The 18,984-nt window shown below is 44.9% G+C and overlaps 7 protein-coding genes and 1 pseudogene across 8 annotated transcripts in view; 2 read left to right on the top strand and 6 right to left on the bottom strand.

Moving 5' to 3' along the window:
- Window positions 1-18,984, top strand: part of LOC309638925 (zinc finger and SCAN domain-containing protein 16-like) — a 378,126-nt gene that overhangs the window by 295,932 nt on the left and 63,210 nt on the right. The gene's annotated exons all lie outside the window — the stretch shown is intronic.
- LOC309638968 (histone H2B type 1-L) lies at window positions 2,759-4,789 on the bottom strand (the record flags this gene model as incomplete). The annotated part of the gene is made up of 1 exon (XM_082415545.1): window positions 2,759-4,789. The coding sequence occupies one exon, from the start codon at window positions 4,787-4,789 to the stop codon at window positions 4,409-4,411; it is 381 nt and encodes a 126-aa protein (XP_082271671.1). The 3' UTR covers window positions 2,759-4,408.
- Window positions 5,100-5,724, top strand: LOC309638964 (histone H2A type 1 pseudogene; annotated as a pseudogene). Its single transcript has one exon. The product of its transcript is annotated as a histone H2A type 1 pseudogene (transcript).
- Window positions 6,280-18,984, bottom strand: part of H1-5 (H1.5 linker histone, cluster member) — a 127,339-nt gene continuing 114,634 nt past the window's right edge. The window contains exon 2 of the mRNA XM_082415517.1: window positions 6,280-8,760. Within this exon, the coding sequence (XP_082271643.1) occupies window positions 6,328-7,008 (681 nt within the window). The 5' untranslated portion in view covers window positions 7,009-8,760 and the 3' untranslated portion in view covers window positions 6,280-6,327. The remainder of the gene's footprint in view (window positions 8,761-18,984) is intronic.
- LOC309638958 (histone H3.1) lies at window positions 9,305-10,202 on the bottom strand. The gene has a single exon (XM_082415534.1). It carries the CDS (start codon window positions 10,113-10,115, stop codon window positions 9,705-9,707), a length of 411 nt encoding a protein of 136 aa, XP_082271660.1. The 5' UTR covers window positions 10,116-10,202; the 3' UTR covers window positions 9,305-9,704.
- On the bottom strand, window positions 10,992-14,987 carry LOC309638975 (histone H4). Its single transcript, XM_082415551.1, has one exon. It carries the CDS (start codon window positions 11,303-11,305, stop codon window positions 10,994-10,996), a length of 312 nt encoding a protein of 103 aa, XP_082271677.1. The 5' UTR covers window positions 11,306-14,987; the 3' UTR covers window positions 10,992-10,993.
- On the bottom strand, window positions 15,010-17,405 carry LOC309638960 (histone H3.1). The gene has a single exon (XM_082415536.1). It carries the CDS (start codon window positions 17,400-17,402, stop codon window positions 16,992-16,994), a length of 411 nt encoding a protein of 136 aa, XP_082271662.1. The 5' UTR covers window positions 17,403-17,405; the 3' UTR covers window positions 15,010-16,991.
- LOC309638963 (histone H2A type 1) lies at window positions 18,435-18,964 on the bottom strand. Its single transcript, XM_082415540.1, has one exon. The coding sequence runs from the start codon at window positions 18,914-18,916 to the stop codon at window positions 18,524-18,526; it is 393 nt and encodes a 130-aa protein (XP_082271666.1). The 5' UTR covers window positions 18,917-18,964; the 3' UTR covers window positions 18,435-18,523.

Consider the following 18,984-nt stretch of genomic DNA (forward strand, 5'->3'; position numbering starts at 1 on the left):
CTCACAAAGCTGCAATCAGGTCATCTAAACCTTAGATTCTAAAGGCTTGACTGGGACTGGAGCTTCTAAAGTCCAAGAAAAAGCTTGTTTAGAATGCTGTTGGCTGGAGGCCTCAGTACCTCACCATGTGGATATCTCTATAAGGTTACTCACGACAAGGGGAACAAGTGATCCAAGAGAGTGGGAGTGATCAAGATGGAAGTCCCTTATCGAATCTTGAAAGTGACATACCATTACTTCTGTCATATCCTGTTGACCATAACGCTGGAGCAATGTGGGAAGGGCACCAATATTAGAAAGTAGGGGTCACTGGGTGCCATCTTAGAGGCTACTTCCCACAGTTGGCACAGAAGAGTGTGCCTCTCAATCCTCATAGCCATCAGCATTAGCTGGGGAATTTCAAATACCCCAGATGTCCAGGCCCCTCCTCTGATAAATTGAATCAGAATCTCTAGGGGCAAAGCTCTGCAGTAATATATTTTTTCAAAGTTCTACCAGCAAGTTTGATGCATGATTAAAATTGGGAACCACTGGACACAAGAGGAGTGAGAAACTAGGAACGTAAAAGTGAGAGTGGCCCTTTGATTATTACCTAGTTACATGGATAATGTACCATGAGAAGAAATATGAGAGATTTCGCTCTCTTGGCTTGAGACAAGGGTGGAAATAAGGCCAGAAAAAGCTAAAGAAGTTGCAGAAAGGTTAAGATTCAGGAGTGGATACACGTATTAAATGGTGGGTATGGGTTTGATGTTTGAAAGACATCCTTATTTGTCAGTGGCTCTTGTTTGTGTGGTCCCTGGTGACCCCCAACTGGAAACAGATTCAAAATCGGTGATTCTTTCACAGGAATTTGCTCAGTTCAGGAGGCTGTGGAGAAGAGGACTATTCTGGAACAAAAAGTAACTGCTGGGGGCTTCCCTGGTGGCGCAGTGGTTGGGAGTCTGCCTGCTAATGCAGGGGACACGGGTTCGAGCCCTGGTCTGGGAGGATCCCACATGCCGCGGAGCAGCTGGGCCCGTGAGCCACAATTACTGAGCCTGGGCGTCTGGAGCCTGTGCTCCGCAACAAGAGAGGCCGCGATAGTGAGAGGCCCACGCACCGCGATGAAGAGTGGCCTCCGCTCTTCTCTGCCACAACTAGAGAAAGCCCTCGCACAGAAACGAAGACCCAACACAGCCATAAATAAATTAATTAATTAAAAAAAAAAAAGTGGGACTCCTGATATTCATCCCACTTTAAAAAACAAAAAAGTAACTGCTGGGAGTAAAAGGCCTGGAGTTCCTATATCTGTAAGGAAGCGTCTGGTACTTCTCTGGGGTCCCTGATGCCCTGTTGGCCTGGTAGTCCTTCTCTCTGACTTCTCTGAGAGGTTTCAGCAAAGAAGTAAAATGACACTTCCACACAGAGCACCATGCCCATTGTCCTTTTGAAGTCCAGGATCAGGGGTCAAAATGAGTCACAGCTGATCGCCCAAAACCCACAGCTTTCTGCAGCAGCTACTAAGAATTTGAAACATATAAGAATGAAATCCAAAGCCATTATACTGTCATATAAGGTCCTACACATTCTGGAAGGCCCCGTTCCCAGCACTGTTTCCCACCTCCAGCTATTTTGCCACCTCAGTCCCAGTCACATTGGCCACCTGCTGTCCCTTGTCTAACACCGGGTATTTCCCCCTTACCCCACATATACATTCGGGGCCTCTTGTTCCTGCTTCCTTCTGCCTAGAAGAATCTTCCCCAGTGGCCCACTCCCTTGTCTCTTCATCTTTGTTAAAATTTCACCTTCTTGAGGAGCATTCTGTGATTATGTTATTTAAAATGGAAGATACAAAACCATTCTTTATCTTCCTTTTCTGCTTTGTTTTCCTCCCAAATGTTTAATGTTCATTATCTTCTGACATTCTTTTGATGCTGTTTTTTTTTATGTGCGTGTCTGTTCCCACATTAGAAAATAAACTCTATGTGTGCATGACTTCCTTTCTCTTTAGTTCATTGATATACTTCTGGCACCTAGAAGAGTTTATGGGACATAATATGTGCTCAACAAATATTTATTGAAAGAAAAAATGAACTAGAAAACACTGTACCGGCTGAACTCTGAGATTCAGTTTCATAAATGAAGATGACCTTAAGCCTTTCAAATGCCAAATAGATGTATAAGATTCCTTTTTAATATATACAAAATATGTGCATAATAATTCTTAGACATTCACAAAGCAGTCTCACTGATCCTCACAGTAGTCATGTGACTAGGAATTGCTGTTATCCCCAGTTTACTGATAGGGAAACTGTGTTTCAGAGAAGCCAAAATCTTGGCCTCTTAAAGTAAGTGGCAAATGTTTTAGGAATTGGTCTCCTAATTTCAAGTGTAGGTCCCATAGGCCAATCATAACAGTGGACACAGGTAATGTTGATTAAAAATGAATTATAGGGCTTCCCTGGTGGCGCAGTGGTTGAGAATCTGCCTGCTAATGCAGGAGACACGGGTTCAAGCCCTGGTCTGGGAAGATTCCACATGCCGCGGAGCGACTGGGCCCGTGAGCCACAACTACTGAGCCTGCGCGTCTGGAGCCTGTGCTCCGCAACGGGAGAGGCCGCGATAGTGAGAGGCCCGCGCACTGCGATGAAGAGTGGCCTCCCGCTTGCCACAACTAGAGAAAGCCCTCGCACAGAAACGAAGACCCAACACAGCCATAAATAAATAAATAAATTTATAAGTGATGTTTAAAAAAAAAAAAAAAGCAGAAAAAAAAAAAGAATTATAAGGGAATTCTCTGGCGGTCCAGTGGTTAAGACTCTGTGCTTCCAATGCAGTGGTCGGATATCTAGATCCCACAGGCCATGGCACGGCCCAAAAGAAAAAAAAAAATTGTAAAATAAAATGTTAAATACTGAAAGAATACTCTAGAAATAAATCACACTTCTTAGGTCTAATGGAGATAAAGGCATAAAGATATAGGAAAGACTGGGAGGTCCTGGCTTGCATATAGACAGGGTGTACGTGTGTGGGAGAGGTTGAAATAAAAAGGAAAACAACTCTGGAGAAACTTCAAGAAGGTAAAACAATGCAAGTTGGAATAATCAGAGAGGCGATTAGATTTGGGATTGGCTTTGCAGGACAGACAGGATTTATATGGTAGAGGAACTGGGGCTTAACAGAAACAGAATGGAGAACGGCTATATGGTGCATTTCAGGAAATAACTGTATCTTTCTAGGCCTAATATTAGTCATGTCTTCACTACATCAATAACAATTCTAATTTCATATTCAATGTTAATTGATGTAGTAAAGAAATGAACTAATATTAAACTCCATAAATATTCTGCATGTTTCTAGTGACCTTTTTGAGGCTACAGGGAAGGCAATCACTGGCTTTTGTCTACAGTTTTGGCTTAACTCTCCTTTGCTCCTGAGCTCATAAGTTCAGCCCCAATTTTGTGCTTTCTATTCCCAGAAGCCCAAGTCCTCCTGTCTTTTAATGGGAAAAGATTGAATAATATCTAGAAAAACAGTAAAGATGTTGGGTTTTTACCATCTTAATATCTGATAGTCTGTAGCATGTTTGGGACTTATATTTCCCCAGTGATTCTTGAGAATGCCTAATTAGCTCTGAAATACGGGCCTAAACACCGGGAGATTGCGCTTCCCCCTTGGAGAAAAATGCCATCCTTCAGGTCTCAAAGACTGCCTTTTCATTTAGAATTTCTCCCTTATTACAAGGGGAAAAAAGGTAAAGAGGAAACAGAGTGAGATGAAATGTGGAGCTGACTCAGAAAAGAAACTGATACTCTTAAATTCTTTTTCCCAATTAAAAAATTTGACCATGTGAAAATAATAGTGAACAGAAATGCCATTCCCAAAAGGGGTGAAACATTAAAAGTTAAGAATAATGCAGCTGGATCAAATTACATGAAAAATCTAAAGGGGACACAACCTGCTTGTTTTCCTTTAATTCATTTTTTGGGGTGATATTTATAAAGCATGGGGAGGGTCAGGGCATGGAATGGCAAGTGTATGACTGCTGAAAAATGATGTAAGATAAGTAAACGTTCAGTTAAAGAGCATTTGAAATTTGCTAGCCACTAACTTACTCAAAGATCGATCCTCAGCGTAAAGCTGAGCTGGACGGTAAGTGAAATAAGCACAATAAAATTCGTTTTGGGTGATGGCTGTAACATGTACAACTTGTTGTCAGATCATCTTATTTGAAATACCACAAACCCAAAATCTAACTTGTTGCACAAATTAAGCAGCATTTACTAAAGGCTTCAGATTAATATTGCTTTTGTCGACCTCTAAAGCTGTTTAAACTAAGTGCCAGTTCTCTTTGGAAAGCGTGGATGGCTCTGAAAAGAGCCTTTGGATGTGACGGAAGCTAATCAACTGCTTTGCAGCCAGTGGCTCACTTGGAGCTGGTGTACTTGGTGACGGCCTTGGTGCCCTCAGACACGGCGTGCTTGGCCAGCTCGCCGGGCAGCAGCAGGCGTACGGCCGTCTGGATCTCCCTGGAGGTGATGGTAGAGCGCTTGTTGTAATGCGCCAGGCGCGACGCCTCGCCCGCGATGCGCTCGAAGATGTCGTTAACGAACGAGTTCATGATACCCATGGCCTTAGACGAGATGCCGGTGTCCGGGTGGACCTGCTTCAGCACCTTGTACACGTACACGGAGTAGCTCTCCTTGCGGCTGCGCTTGCGCTTCTTGCCGTCTTTCTTCTGAGCCTTAGTCACCGCCTTCTTAGAGCCTTTTTTCGGGGCAGGAGCGGACTTGGCAAGCTCAGGCATGGTGAAGAGAACTTAACAAAATCCTCGAGAAACAAAAACTGAGAAATGCGCGAGGCGAGTCCGTTTTATTTACAACTGCATATGCAAATGAGACTTAGTAAAGTTCTATGTCTGATTGGCGAATACTGGTAATGACGTCATTATCAATTTTGTCCAATCAGAACGCGCATTTAAAGGACCGACACGTCCTCTTTTAAAACGGAATTACTACTTTGCCCAATGGAATATCTCCTTTTTCGCGCCCAGCTGCAGCTATAAAATGTGCGTTTTTCTTCTTTTCCCTTAGTTGCTTCTGGTGTAGGCTTCTAAAATACTGCATTATGTCTGGACGTGGCAAGCAAGGAGGCAAAGTTCGCGCCAAGTCCAAGACCCGGTCTTCTCGCGCCGGGCTCCAGTTTCCCGTGGGACGAGTGCACCGCCTGCTCCGCAAGGGCAACTACGCTGAGCGTGTCGGGGCCGGCGCACCGGTGTACTTGGCGGCGGTGTTGGAGTACTTGACGGCCGAGATCCTGGAGCTGGCGGGCAACGCGGCCCGCGACAACAAAAAGACGCGTATCATCCCGCGTCACCTGCAGCTGGCCATCCGCAACGACGAGGAGCTCAACAAGCTGCTAGGCAAAGTCACCATCGCTCAGGGCGGTGTTCTGCCCAACATCCAGGCGGTGCTGCTGCCCAAGAAAACCGAGAGCCACCACAAGGCCAAGGGCAAGTAAGGCCTCAAGAGCTACGCCTTCGAAACCAAAGGCTCTTTTCAGAGCCACCTATTTTTTCTGCAGAGGAGCTGCGACAGTAGTTTCACCATTGTCATTACTGCCTAGGGAAAAGAAATTAATGTAATTAATTTGGCAAGCAGTTTGAGCCACTTCGGACTCCTGGTCATGTCCTCGGAATGTCAGGAAGAAATAAAGAGCTTTTTAGTAAGGAAGTGAGTGCAGTGTCAATCTAAGTATCTATCTTTAAGGGCCCCTGAAGACACTTCTGTCTCGGCTTATTTGCAGTAACTCGACCTCTGCCAGTGCTAAGGTTCTGCTCTGTGCCTTGATTCCTGCAACATCAAATTAAAAATAGATGTCTTAGAAGTCATCTTTTGTTGAGCTTAAAACAATGTGCAGTGAATTAGGTGGCTCATAAACCGGAATAAAAACGTCTACCATTTGAACAAACAGTTGACCTATCTGAACGTGACGCGGGCTTTTTAACTTTAAAAAGTTCCTTGTAGCCAAACACCCAGGAACCAAAATGTCTTTAAATGGTCAGCAACTCACATTTAACATGTTTGTGGACAATTTTGCAGAGGTTACTGGATCCAGAAGGTCAAATTTTCTAACTTTGTTGTATTTTAAAAAGAATATCATGTTTTTTGCTTTGAGTTCCAAGCAGGAGGAAAGGTGAAAACATTGAGTGGAAGTAGAGGGCAACTTTTCTTGGCGAGCGGCCGAGAATAAAATATATACGTTCCTCAGTGCACAGCTGTTTTCAGAGATCTCTGGGTGGCTCTGAAAAGAGCCTTTGGGGTTTGCTTCTTAAGCGGCAACTTCCTACTTCTTTTTGGGAGCCGCCTTCTTTGCCTTTGCAGCTTTGGGTTTTGCTGCCTTAGGCTTGGCGGCTTTGGGTTTCGCCGCTTTTGGCTTCACTGCCTTAGGCTTCGCGGGGCTCTTAGCAGCCTTCTTCGGCTTTGCCGCGGCTTTGGTCTTCTTGGGACTCTTGGCCACCTTTTTGACGCCAGCGGCTGCGGGCTTCTTCGCCTTCTTGGGAGTCTTCTTCACCGCTTTCTTCGCTCCCGCAGCCTTCTTGGGCTTCTTAGGGGTGGCCCCTGCAGGTTTTTTCGCTTTAGCAGCCCCCGCCTTCTTGGCCTTCGGCTTGGCTTCCCCGGTGGGCACCTTCCTATTGAGCTTAAAGGATCCGGAAGCACCCGTGCCCTTGGTCTGCACAAGGGTACCCTTGCTCACCAGGCTCTTGAGACCCAGCTTGATTCGACTGTTGTTCTTCTCCACGTCGTAGCCGCCAGCTGCCAGTGTCTTCTTGAGCGCTGCCAAAGAAAGGCCATTGCGTTCTTTGGAGGCGGCCACAGCCTTAGTGATCAGCTCGGAAACTGGGGGGCCGGTCGCCTTGCGCTTAGCCGCGCCACCGCTCGCGGACTTCTTAGTAGACTTCTTCTTGGCAGGGGATTTCTCCACCGGCGCCGGAGCAGCCGTCTCAGCAGGAGCGGTTTCCGACATGGCGATGGGAAAAAGCTGCTAGAAGAAGAGAGATTCAAAACCCAAAGAGCAAGTTTTGCAATGCTACCTTACTCGGGCCCGGGGCTTATATAAGCCGGTGCTGCCCTGTGATTGGTGGAGCGTCCGATCCACCGCCCTCAGGCAGCCGGCTCTCGTGGTTGGACTCCCAAATTGTGTTTGTTAGTCCCAAAATTTGATTAAATGCTAAAAACAATGGTACAGAATTTGACTCTTTGAAGCTCCAAAGGAGGAAAACAGCCTCCATGTTCACATACTTGTTTGTGTTTTTATGAATCACGCGCAATTAATGAACGATATTTTTAAAAATCCCTTCAGCTTTTCATATGTGTCTATCGGGCGTAAGGCATCGAGCTAGTTAGTTGCATGTTGCAATAAATTTTTACTAAATATCAAGTGACCGTCTTTTAAAAGGCTTTGTCCCTAAGTTCGGCCTTTGATTTTTGCAAGAGGAAAGACAATAGGTTCCGTGGTTTTGCCATAAACTTTGTTTCAAACTGCGGCAAGTAACACAGGCGCAGGACAGCTGGTTGCCTACAGCCCAAAATTAACCATATAGATCTTACTTTAAAAACCGGTTCTGCCTCCCAAGGAGTTTCCACGTGCCAATGTCTTTAGAGAATGGGATTTTGCCGCTAGGAAAAGTTCTGTTGCCAAAGTGACTTCTTCCAGGAGGAATAGAAATTGCTTTGGCTACAGGATCCAATGACCTGCATTCAAACAAATTTGGTTTGTTTTTGATTGAGATGCTTTCTCTCTTTAATACCTAAGCGAATCCAATAAAGTAAGAAAAAAGAAAAATGCTTAGCCCCGATAATGTATTTTAGAAAAAACCCTGAAACCTGCTAAAAATTATTCAAGGGCTTCCAGTAGCCCTCGAAAGCGCAAACTGTTTAGATGGCGTGGGACTTTGTCCTTCTTTCACGGTGCTTTTCCCAATGCTCTCAAACTCCTTACCTCCATCAACATTTAACAAATTGCACGGTCAAAACACCCTCTTTTGTAGGACATCAGTATGGATATTTTTGTGTGTTTAAGTGAAGATAGACCTGTATCTTCCAGTGAAATAATTGGCCACTGACTAAGTGTGGACTGGCTCTTAAGGGACTGGAGGTTATAGAAGTTTAAGAGAATTCAGGAAAACATTAACATCCAAGGGAACTGAGGCAATGACCAGGAAGTGGAATGGAGGATGAAGTTTGCTATTTATTGGGAGGTGGGAGGGGGAGGCATGGACAGGATTTTGTGCCTGGATGGGGTGATGATTAGGATCTCTCATGCAATCAACAGTCAATTCTCTCCTGTGAAAAACCGTAGGCCAATACACTTCATCTCTTCAGGAGCTCCTGGAGTTGAAACTATAGCCTACTATGGCCAAATCTAGACAGTGGCCTATTTTTGTATGGCCGTCGAGCTGAGTTTTTCTATTTTTAAATTGTATTTTTTTAATATATATACTTATTTATTTATTTATTTATTATTTATTTTTGGTTGCGTTGGGTCTTTATTTCTGTGCGAGGGCTTTCTCTAGTTGTGGCAAGCGGGGGCCACTCTTCATCGCTGTGCGCGGGCCTCTCACTATCGCGGCCTCTCTTGTTGCGGAGCACAGGCTCCAGACGCGCAGGCTCAGTAGTTGTGGCTCACGGGCCTAGTTGCTCCGCAGCATGTGGGATCTTCCCAGACCAGGGCTCGAACCCGTGTCCCCTGCATTGGCAGGCGCCACCAGGGAAGCCCCTTAAATTGTATTTTTAAAAAACTGTGACAGACTATATGTTGCCTGCAAAACCTAAAATATTTACTATTTGTCTCTTTTGCTGTTTTGTATTCCTTCTCACAGACACAGTTCATGGTGTGTTGCTACAGGCCTGCCTCTTTCAGGACTATGCAAATCGAGATCTAAAGAAAAGGAGATTTTAACAAGAAAATGTTCCAACCAAGTATTTCCCACTTTTTCAATCACAAAACTTTCAGAAAATTTGGGAAGGGGGTTGGGGGAAGTCATGCTTTACAGGAGAGGAGCATAATAAAAAGAGCTAACATTCATTGAGCATTTAAGTGCCAGGAACTAATCTAAGCATGCCCTACAAACTAATTCGTCTGCTACATTTTACAGCTGTTCTAGGTGAGTCCCAGAGAGATGAGTAATTTGGCAAAGATTATACAGCTAGTAATATTTGGCAGCTGTGAGGCTTGAACCTCGACCACTATTTCTTTCTGCAACAGAAAGGCAAGAGGCACATTTTCTGAAGTCAAGGAGCTAGGGTACTTGGCAAAAACAAACAAACAAAAAAAACCCTTTATTTGCCATTTACACAATTATCCACAGAAACCAATAAACTTTCGCAAGGTATGGGCCAGTTTTCCTTCAGTCGCTTCGTGTAGCCAAAGGCTTAATGGTTTTATCACTTTAAGTATGCTTTCCCAGAAACAGCTCGACAGGCTGACCAGGAGCACAGAATACAGTAACCTCCGTCTGCAGCTTAATCTCCAAATACGCAGCACTGAAGTGACAGTAACAATTAGGCCCACAACAGCTATTTCATCAAAACCCTCCTGCCATTTTTCTTTTGGGGGTAACATGGATCCTCTAAAATGAACAGTTCCTTTTTGGTGACAGTTGAGGGGCTCTGAAAAGAGCCTTTTCGGATGAGATATATTAATAGGAGACGGTGTAAGATTTAAGCTCTTTCCCCGCGGATGCGACGGGCGAGCTGGATGTCCTTGGGCATGATGGTGACGCGCTTGGCGTGGATGGCACACAGGTTGGTGTCCTCGAAGAGCCCCACCAGGTAGGCCTCGCACGCCTCCTGCAGCGCCATGACGGCCGAGCTCTGGAAGCGCAGGTCGGTCTTGAAGTCCTGCGCGATCTCGCGCACCAGGCGCTGGAACGGCAGTTTGCGGATCAGCAGCTCCGTGGACTTCTGGTAGCGGCGGATCTCGCGCAGGGCCACCGTGCCGGGCCGGTAGCGGTGCGGCTTCTTCACGCCGCCCGTGGCCGGCGCGCTCTTGCGTGCCGCCTTGGTGGCCAGCTGCTTGCGCGGCGCCTTACCGCCGGTGGACTTCCGAGCGGTCTGCTTAGTGCGAGCCATGCACAGGGAGCGCCAATTATTTAACAGTAGCAAGAGGAGTCAGTCGTCCCAATATATATATGGACCCTCGCGTCTTGATTGGACAATAGACTGCTGCCTCCCTCGCCTGCCCCGCCCTTCCCCGCCCACAGAATTGGTTCTGGGCTTATTCCTCAAAGAAAAGGAAGCGTTTTCCCGCCTCTACTTCGGTCATTAGGATAATGTATAGAGGAAATATCTTGTTGGCTTTAAAAGACTGCAGGATGAATCAAAATTCTTAAAGTGTTATCTAAAGAATCTCAAAGTGCCTTGCACTATTTTAAATACAGTACAAGATGTCATGACTGGGTTCTTGACAAGAATAGTTTACTGAATAACATAAAAGGGAACCAGCTTATGATAAAAGGAGGCATTGAAAGTCGAAATCCAGCCATGTTCTATGCTAGTAGTCTCAAACTTCAGCGTGCTTAAGAATCTCTCAGCTTATTAAAACGAAGGTCGGCCAACTTTTTCTGAAAAAAAAGGTATGATAGTATTTTAGGCATTGCTCGCTATACTGTATCATTATTTTGCCCTTGACGTGGGAGTGCGAGCGCAGTTAAGTTAAATAGGTTAAATGAGTTCGGCTTACACTAAACCTCTGTAAAAACTGGCAACGCAGCTGATTTATCAGAGGATTTGCCACTGTAGGTGGAAAGGCTGACGAGGGACTACCTGGGGACTGCGACCACGCGCAACTTAAACTCAACTTCAAATTTTTAGCCCCCCCAAACCACCAACCCAACACTACTGCTCCAAAATACTTCAAATGGGCCTTAATGCCTACAGCTCCTTAACAGATTTCGTGGGTGGCCCTAAAAAGGGCCTTTAAGCGAGCGTTATGATGCCTTGGAACAACTCTAGCCACCAAAGCCGTACAGAGTGCGTCCCTGGCGCTTGAGCGCGTAGACCACGTCCATAGCGGTGACAGTTTTGCGCTTGGCGTGCTCAGTGTAGGTAACGGCGTCCCGGATCACGTTCTCCAGGAACACCTTCAGCACCCCACGGGTCTCCTCATAGATGAGGCCGGAGATGCGCTTCACCCCGCCACGCCGAGCTAGGCGTCGGATGGCGGGTTTGGTAATCCCCTGGATGTTATCGCGCAAAACCTTACGGTGGCGCTTAGCACCTCCTTTCCCCAGGCCCTTCCCACCCTTGCCGCGACCAGACATCTCGACAACTCGATTAAGTATAATACTCCAAGTCACCCAGGCGGTGTTTTATATAGTGGTATATCGGACCTGGTTGGGAACCGCTCAGGCCAGCTGCGTCTCTTCAGGGAGGAGCCAGACCCGAAGCCCCGCCCACGTTTTCAGCACACTGGAAAGGGCGGTGCTTAAACTACTTGGTCAGAACCGACGCCTAATAAAAATCCCTCAGCCCAACTTCTACATTGTGTTGCGCTCGCCCGCCCCTGGAAGACCTTTCTTTTGGTTTTGTCAGGACTTGCTGTCCGTTTTGTTTTGTTTTGTTTTGTTTTCTGCCGTCTCTTAGCGACTTGTGGCTGCTGGAATGAATGGCGCATCTCAAGAGCGATGATTGTAGTCATTTGGGAGCTTTTGTGAAACCTCGTGGCTGGCTGCCTGATTATAGATAGCTTCCAGGTGGGGTTCTTCGTCGTTCTCAGCGTCGGTGCCCTACCCCTTTTCCTTACTCATCCTATCACCTTACTTTCCCTTCCCTCACTGGCTGCCACATTTTGGGGGGTAGTACTGGCTTTTTCAAATTTTCTTCATCTCACTTAGAAACACTTCAGGAAGCTGTTTGAGGAAGGTCATCTTTTACCTGCAGTTTTCCTTTGGTGAGTCCATGAACAAGTGAAAATGCCTCTCAGGGATTACCGCCCTGCCCCCCTCCCGCTTCTCTCCTTTGTTGAACTGAGAAATCAAGTGCACCCAAAAACTCCATGCCTTTAATTTACAAATACAGTTGCCTTGCCAATGCTTTGCCCTGGAAATATTTATATTCACATCTATGTGTCCCACAGGTGTGATTCTCTTTGTTAAAATAATTTGTTAAGTCTCTTCTCCCACCTTCATGGAGGAAACAAACTGACTGCAGACTTTTCAGCTTAAAAAGTTTGAGAATCTTAATAACCTATAATGGAAAAGAATCTGGAAAAGATAGATATCTGTATGTACATAGATATATAGATATATTTGAATCACTTTGTTGTACACCTGAAACTTACATAAAATTGTAAATCAAATATAATTCAATAAAAAAAATTGAGTTTGAGAATGTTATCTTATTTAAATTAAGTACTGTTCAAATGCTTCCTTTTTGTCTTTCTCAGCAAATAATAATGATATTGCCTGATAAATTCTTGTTCAATAATTGGGATAAATATTTAGGAGTTGTTTGTTTGTTTGTTTCTCACATTAGGAGAGATATTCTTTTCTGAGAGAAATGTTGGCAATGCTTTACAGTCCATAGAATTCCTTTCCCCTTCAATCAGATGAATAAATGAGGTATACTTGCCTTTCTAATGTTCTGAGGGTTGCTACTGATTCACACTTGTCTGGTTGACAATTCTTAATGTTCTTAGTTCCAAGTGTTGGGCTCAATCCTTTTCATTATTACTGTATTTTCAATTTGATGTGCCACACGTTTATTTTCTTGACACTTGATTTTGTTTTCTCTGTTTTGGTTAAACCTTTGGAATTAGCTGGTAGATTGTGTTTACATCTCTTATTTTTCTTTTTTGTTTTTAATTTTTTTCTCTTTTATTGCTCTTTAATTGTTCTTCATTCAAAATTAGTTTACTGACTAGTAATTAGCACCTTTCCTAATTCTCATTTCTCCTGTCCCCAAAAACACACACACACTAATCCAAAACACCACTAGCCATTTGGAGTCTTTTCAACTCCATGAACTTAACCTCTCAAATCTTTCCTTCCATTCCATACAGTCTTATTTCTCCACATAGATTGGCCTTTTACCAAGTCAGAACCTTAATGGAAGCATAAAGTTTCCCTTCTTTCTTGGTCCTACCTCAGAGCAATCACCATCCTTACTTTCATCTTTAAAGTTTCCTTAAGCATTTATGCCTCCATGCGTTATCAAGACCAATTTAAAAATTTTGAAGATGCAGAATCTACTGCCCTTCCTGGCCTCTTCCTCTCTTCATCTTACTACACCTTCTTTTTATTTATTTATTTACTTTTGGCCGTGCCACGAGTCTTGCAGGATCTTAGTTCCCCGACCAGGGAATCGAACCCGGGCCACAACTGTGAAAACACTGAGTACTAATCACTGGACCACCAGGGAATTCCTCACACCCTCTTTCTTGAAGTTCACTCTGCCCTGTTCTTGTCTGCTCATGGCTTGAAATCTGATTTGCAAAACCCTTTAAGAAACCCCTTACTTTCTCCTGAAACTCTCTCAAAACCTAAATGTATTCTCTAATATACACAGCTTTTGATGCCTAACACTCCCTTCTTGTTTTACATAATGTCCTACCTTGTTTCCAAAATTTTATAAAACCATGGTCTTTATAGTCCCTTCTAAGTGTCTCCTAATTTAGCTAGTTATCATGCCTGAAATATATCAAACAATAGCTGCCAGAAACTCTGATTCCCTTTCATTCACTTCAACTTACTAGCATCTGCAGGGTTGGATACTGAGAAAACAAGAATCAAAATGAAGGTGTGGGTCCCTTGGGGTAGGGGTCCTCTGCTGCCTCGCCCTCTTGGGTTTACAACAGGGACAGAGGCTAAGAACACAGTTCCTAAGCTTCTAATCTTTAAAAGCAGACTGGTTTCTATAGACTGAATGTTTCTGTTCCCCCAGAATTCATATATTGAAACCTAATCTCTAATGTGAGGGTATTGGGTATTTGGAGGTAGGGTTATTGGGAGGTGCTTAGGTCATAAGTGAAGGGCCCTCATGAATGGGATTAGTGCCTCTGTAAAAGAGACCCCATTGTCTCTTCCACACTGAGAAAATAGCCATCTATGAATTAGGAAGTAGGCTCTTACCAGACACTGAATCTGACAGCACCTTGATCTTGGACTTCCCAGTCTCCGGAACTGTGAGAAATACATTTCTATTGTTTATAAGACACCTAGTCTATGGTATTCTGTTACAGCAGCCTGAGCAGACTAAGACACTGGTACTCTACAAGTCATGCTTTAAAAAAGTACTCAGATTTTTTGCCTTTGGTTTTGGTGGTTATTCTGGATTTGCTTGTTTGTTTGTTGTTTGTTTTTTAAAATAAAGCTAGAAAATGCTGTTGGAGATCCTGGCACAGGTGTGCCCAGGTATGGGCTGATTCTTGGGTCCAGCTCTTATTTTTGCCATTTATTGGTTTCTTGATCTCAGAAGAAAGAGGGAATTTCTTGTAATGTGCCACTATATTTTATTTATTCCCTTGTATTAGACCAGTGAAGTCTGTCAGATAACGCCTAACTGTTCTTGTTTTTGCTCTTGCATCTGTTATTTATTATTGTGTAGTGAATTACCAGAAAAGTTAGTAGCTTAAAACAACAAATGTATTATCTCACACAGCTTCTGAAGGTCAGGAATCAGAGAGTAGTTTAGCTGGGTGGTTCAGGTTCAGGGTCTCCCAAGAAGTGAAAAGTCAAGCTGTCAGCAGGGGCTGCAGTTACATGAGGTTTGACTGGGCCAGAGATGGCTCACTCACACGGCTATTGGTAGTTGCCCACTGACTGTTGGAGAATGCATCAGCTTCTTATCGTGCCGGCGTCTCCACAGGGCTGCCTGAATATCTTACCAACATGGCGGCTGGGGGGGTTCCCCCACCCCATCCCCAGCAAGTGACCTAAGAGAGGGCAAGCAGGAAACACAGCACCTTTTATGACTTAGTCTACAAAGTATTTATTGTCACTTTGGCTTTATTAGGTTCCTTTTTGTTTGTTTGTTTGTTTTTTTGGCCGTGCTGCACGGCTTGCGGAATCTTATTTCCCCAACCAGGGATCGAACCCGCGTCCTCGTCAGTGAAAGTGTGGACTCCTAATCACTGGACCGCCAGGGAATTCCCTAGGTTCCATTTTTTGAAGGGAAGATTATCAAAGAATTTTTGGATATTTCCTAAAACCACCTTTTCTACAATCAAACTTAGGCTTCAAATAGAACATGTCCTCATTGACCCATAGTACACTTCTGAGATCTGAAGTTCAGATCTCAAAAGACTCCCAAATCCCAGCAGATGTCCTTGCTGAGGAGGACTTCTGCCTTTCCACTTAAAGGAAATCAGGCTTTTCTGCCCAGCTCTTTCTTTCTTTCTTTCTTTGTTTTTAAACGATTTCTCCTCCTTTATTTTCCTACAGTCATTGGAGGCTTACCCAGATCTCGTCCCCTTTCAGGGTTTGTTGAAAGAATCCCAAACAGATTTACTGGCTTTGTCCTCCCAATACTTGGCTACCTTTAGAAAAGACAGACTTTTTTAGAGCTAGTGAAGGATTTATATGTGCCTCATCTAAACCCGGGGAGCTATTACCAAGTTCACATATGAAAAGACGTATGAAAATACTTTGGAAACTATAAAGCTTTATATAATTGTTGTCATCAGTATTATATCTACTCCCCATAGAATTCAAAAAGAATCTGTGATGAAATGTGTAATGCAGAAGGTGGGAAGCACTCAGTGACTGAGGCTATCTTGTGTCTACAAGGTCGCTAATCAGCAATACATTCATTCAACTAGAATTTAATGAGCACCTGCCTGTGTCAGGCTTTTTCTACTCTGGAGAAACAACAGTGAACACGAAAAAATCTTTGGCCTTATATGTATATGGTGAGAAAAAAGGGGCAAAACTCGACTTTTAAAACAGGTTCACACAGAGTTGGGAGACTACGCTCCTGGAGCTAGTATTTCATACTTGTGAGTGTGACTTCATGTAAGGGATAAGGAGACATGGGGAAGTCCACACGTGGTGTGGGGGGTATTACTGTCCCAAACGGGCTCACTGTGGCTTCTGCCTCAGGGAAGTCACCAGATGTTGATGGCATGCATGGTGCCTGTGGATTACTCCTCGTGCACATCTGCATTAGGAGGCTCCTGAAAGCTGTCAAATAAAAAACAGCTAATTTGTTAATTTTACAGTATCAAATCTTGGAATGGGTGTGAAGGAGAGTAAACAGTTCAGAGCTTTATCCCGTAGGGTTACGAGGTGCTACTACTAAACAGTTAGAAATGCAATTCTCATGAGAACAAATATGCTTAGTTTGAACACCCTGTAGCTTCAGCCAGATTCATTCTTTCCTTTTGGAGTTGTATAAAAGAAACTGAATTAGTACATTAGAAGTCTGCCCACTACTGTTAGATCCCGGACAAACCACCAACATTGTCTGGCTTAATCGAGATGTACTCTGCCCCTCCTGGGACCCTGGACCTGGACAGTTCAAATCAATAATTGATTAGGGCCTGCAAAGTGCTTGTCCTTCCATGCACTGCGAATACATCACAGAACAGTCAACCAGAACTCCGCATCCCGACTATATCCGAAGTGGGAGAGGGACTGGCTAATATTTATGCTCTGAATCCGTTTACTTGGTTGACAGTTCTTTTGTTGACTGATTCCTTCTAGTGAAATCTTTGATTACTCAGGGTCCAGGTGACCTCAATGCTGGAGACACTATTGCCCTTATAAGCTGCTGTTCAGCAAGTCCTTTTAAATAGCTAACAAAATGAACACGGCATGTGTAGCCTTGGCCAGTACTCTGTATACTCATTTTGCATGACAAATATTATGTAGTTCCTGGAGAGACCCCTTCTCCCCCATTTTCTAAATACCCATCCTAGTATAACAGCTACTCTCAATGAGAACAGAAGTGGCTCTTAAAAGAGCCTTTGGGAGGAAGCAAATGCGCGCAAGCCAGATTAGAAAGGACAGTTTATGCCCTCTCCCCGCGGATGCGGCGCGCAAGCTGGATGTCCTTGGGCATGATAGTGACGCGCTTGGCATGGATGGCACACAGGTTGGTGTCCTCGAAGAGCCCCACCAGGTAGGCCTCGCACGCCTCCTGCAGCGCCATGACGGCCGAGCTCTGGAAGCGCAGGTCGGTCTTGAAGTCCTGCGCGATCTCACGCACCAGGCGCTGGAACGGCAGCTTGCGGATCAGCAGCTCCGTGGACTTCTGGTAGCGGCGGATCTCGCGCAGGGCTACCGTGCCGGGCCGGTAGCGGTGCGGCTTCTTCACGCCACCCGTGGCCGGCGCGCTCTTGCGTGCCGCCTTGGTGGCCAGCTGCTTGCGCGGCGCCTTGCCACCGGTGGACTTGCGAGCGGTCTGCTTGGTCCTAGCCATGCTTCAACGCTAATGCCGCGAAAGAAGCAACTGAGCGCTTCCAGGACCAGACTTTATACAGATAATCCGATCCTGATTGGCCACAACTTTGCAGGAGTAACCTGATTGGCTTTTAATTCAATCTTTATTTGGTTTTTACCGCCTCTGAAAAGGTTTTGTTTTCCATACTATTAATTTTGTGATTTCTGTTTTCGCAGGAAAGAATTATGGCTGTACTCCATCCTGAGTTTATGGTTTTCGACCAAAACGTTAAGATTTCACCAGTAAAAAAGGAGTCTGGTTCAGAATTTGTGGAAGTCAGCGCCTAAATTGTCCTAAAAGAAATGTATTTTTTCATTGGAGAATTTTTCCCTTTTCAGATAATGTGGGGGGAAATTACAGCAAAATAATGTATTTGCTAGTCTCTCTAAATAGTCGTTCCATTTCATAACTGCATCAGGATCTGCTTTTAATGACTGTACCAAGACCTAAAATAAAGTTTCAGAATAGACTATGGCACACCGGCCTCCTGAACACAGAACTTTGCCTAGCGTGGTGTGGGGAAGGGGGAGCTTGATGTGTGCTTGACTAAATACTAGTAAATGACTATCTGACTTCATTAATTGATTTTGATGCAATCAAATGGCTGATTGGCCTTTAATATGTAAATTGTGTACTTAGCAGGCCTGGAGTAATGATACGTTTACATTGATCAGTGATTAGGTGTTTTCCTGTAAATAGGGGTAGCTCTGAAAGGAGCTTTCGAGTAGGGGCAGTTTTAGTTAACTAATGGACCATCGGGTTTTAACGACGAAGACCCAGAAACAAAACAAAATTGGTTTAATATGTAACATATTTGCTGGAACAAATAATCACCGGAAATGTGTTCCTGGGGAGGGGACAATAAATGCGGCCGCTTTCATGGTTTTACAATCGAGTAAACTGCAAACTAGTTTTTACCAGATGAGTTAACGCATGCTCGGTCAAATCAACAGGGGGACTACATGTTGCAACATACAGTACTGTAAACTTAGCCAGGGATTCGTGATAGGTTTCAGGACAGTGTTCAGTTCTTCAACAGAAATTGTGGGTGGCTCTGAAAAGAGCCTTTGTTCTTAGAGATTGGAGTATTAAATCAGACTTTACTTGCCCTTGGCCTTGTGGTGGCTCTCGGTCTTCTTGGGCAGCAGCACGGCCTGGATGTTGGGCAGGACGCCGCCCTGAGCGATGGTGACTTTGCCCAGCAGCTTGTTGAGCTCTTCGTCGTTACGGATGGCCAGCTGCAGGTGGCGCGGGATGATGCGCGTCTTCTTATTGTCGCGGGCCGCGTTGCCCGCCAACTCCAGGATCTCGGCCGTCAGGTACTCTAGTACCGCGGCCAGATACACCGGCGCGCCGGCCCCGACCCGCTCGGCGTAGTTGCCTTTGCGGAGCAGGCGGTGCACTCGGCCTACGGGAAACTGGAGCCCGGCCCGCGAGGAGCGGGTCTTGGCCTTGGCGCGAGCTTTGCCGCCTTGCTTACCACGTCCAGACATTGTGCAACGCTTATGCACCTACACCAAAAAAGACTGAAGAGAAAAAAAAAAAAAAAAAAAAAAAACCC

This window comes from Balaenoptera physalus, assembly GCF_965194825.1.
Source record: "Balaenoptera physalus genome assembly, chromosome: 11".
In the NCBI taxonomy this organism is placed as follows: Eukaryota; Metazoa; Chordata; class Mammalia; order Artiodactyla; family Balaenopteridae; genus Balaenoptera; species Balaenoptera physalus.

Bases quoted from the DNA above. Each gene is read 5' to 3' on its own strand.
- LOC309638958 (XM_082415534.1), bottom strand. From the start codon at position 10,115: ATGGCTCGCACTAAGCAGACCGCTCGGAAGTCCACCGGCGGTAAGGCG.
- LOC309638975 (XM_082415551.1), bottom strand. From the start codon at position 11,305: ATGTCTGGTCGCGGCAAGGGTGGGAAGGGCCTGGGGAAAGGAGGTGCT.
- LOC309638960 (XM_082415536.1), bottom strand. From the start codon at position 17,402: ATGGCTAGGACCAAGCAGACCGCTCGCAAGTCCACCGGTGGCAAGGCG.
- LOC309638963 (XM_082415540.1), bottom strand. From the start codon at position 18,916: ATGTCTGGACGTGGTAAGCAAGGCGGCAAAGCTCGCGCCAAGGCCAAG.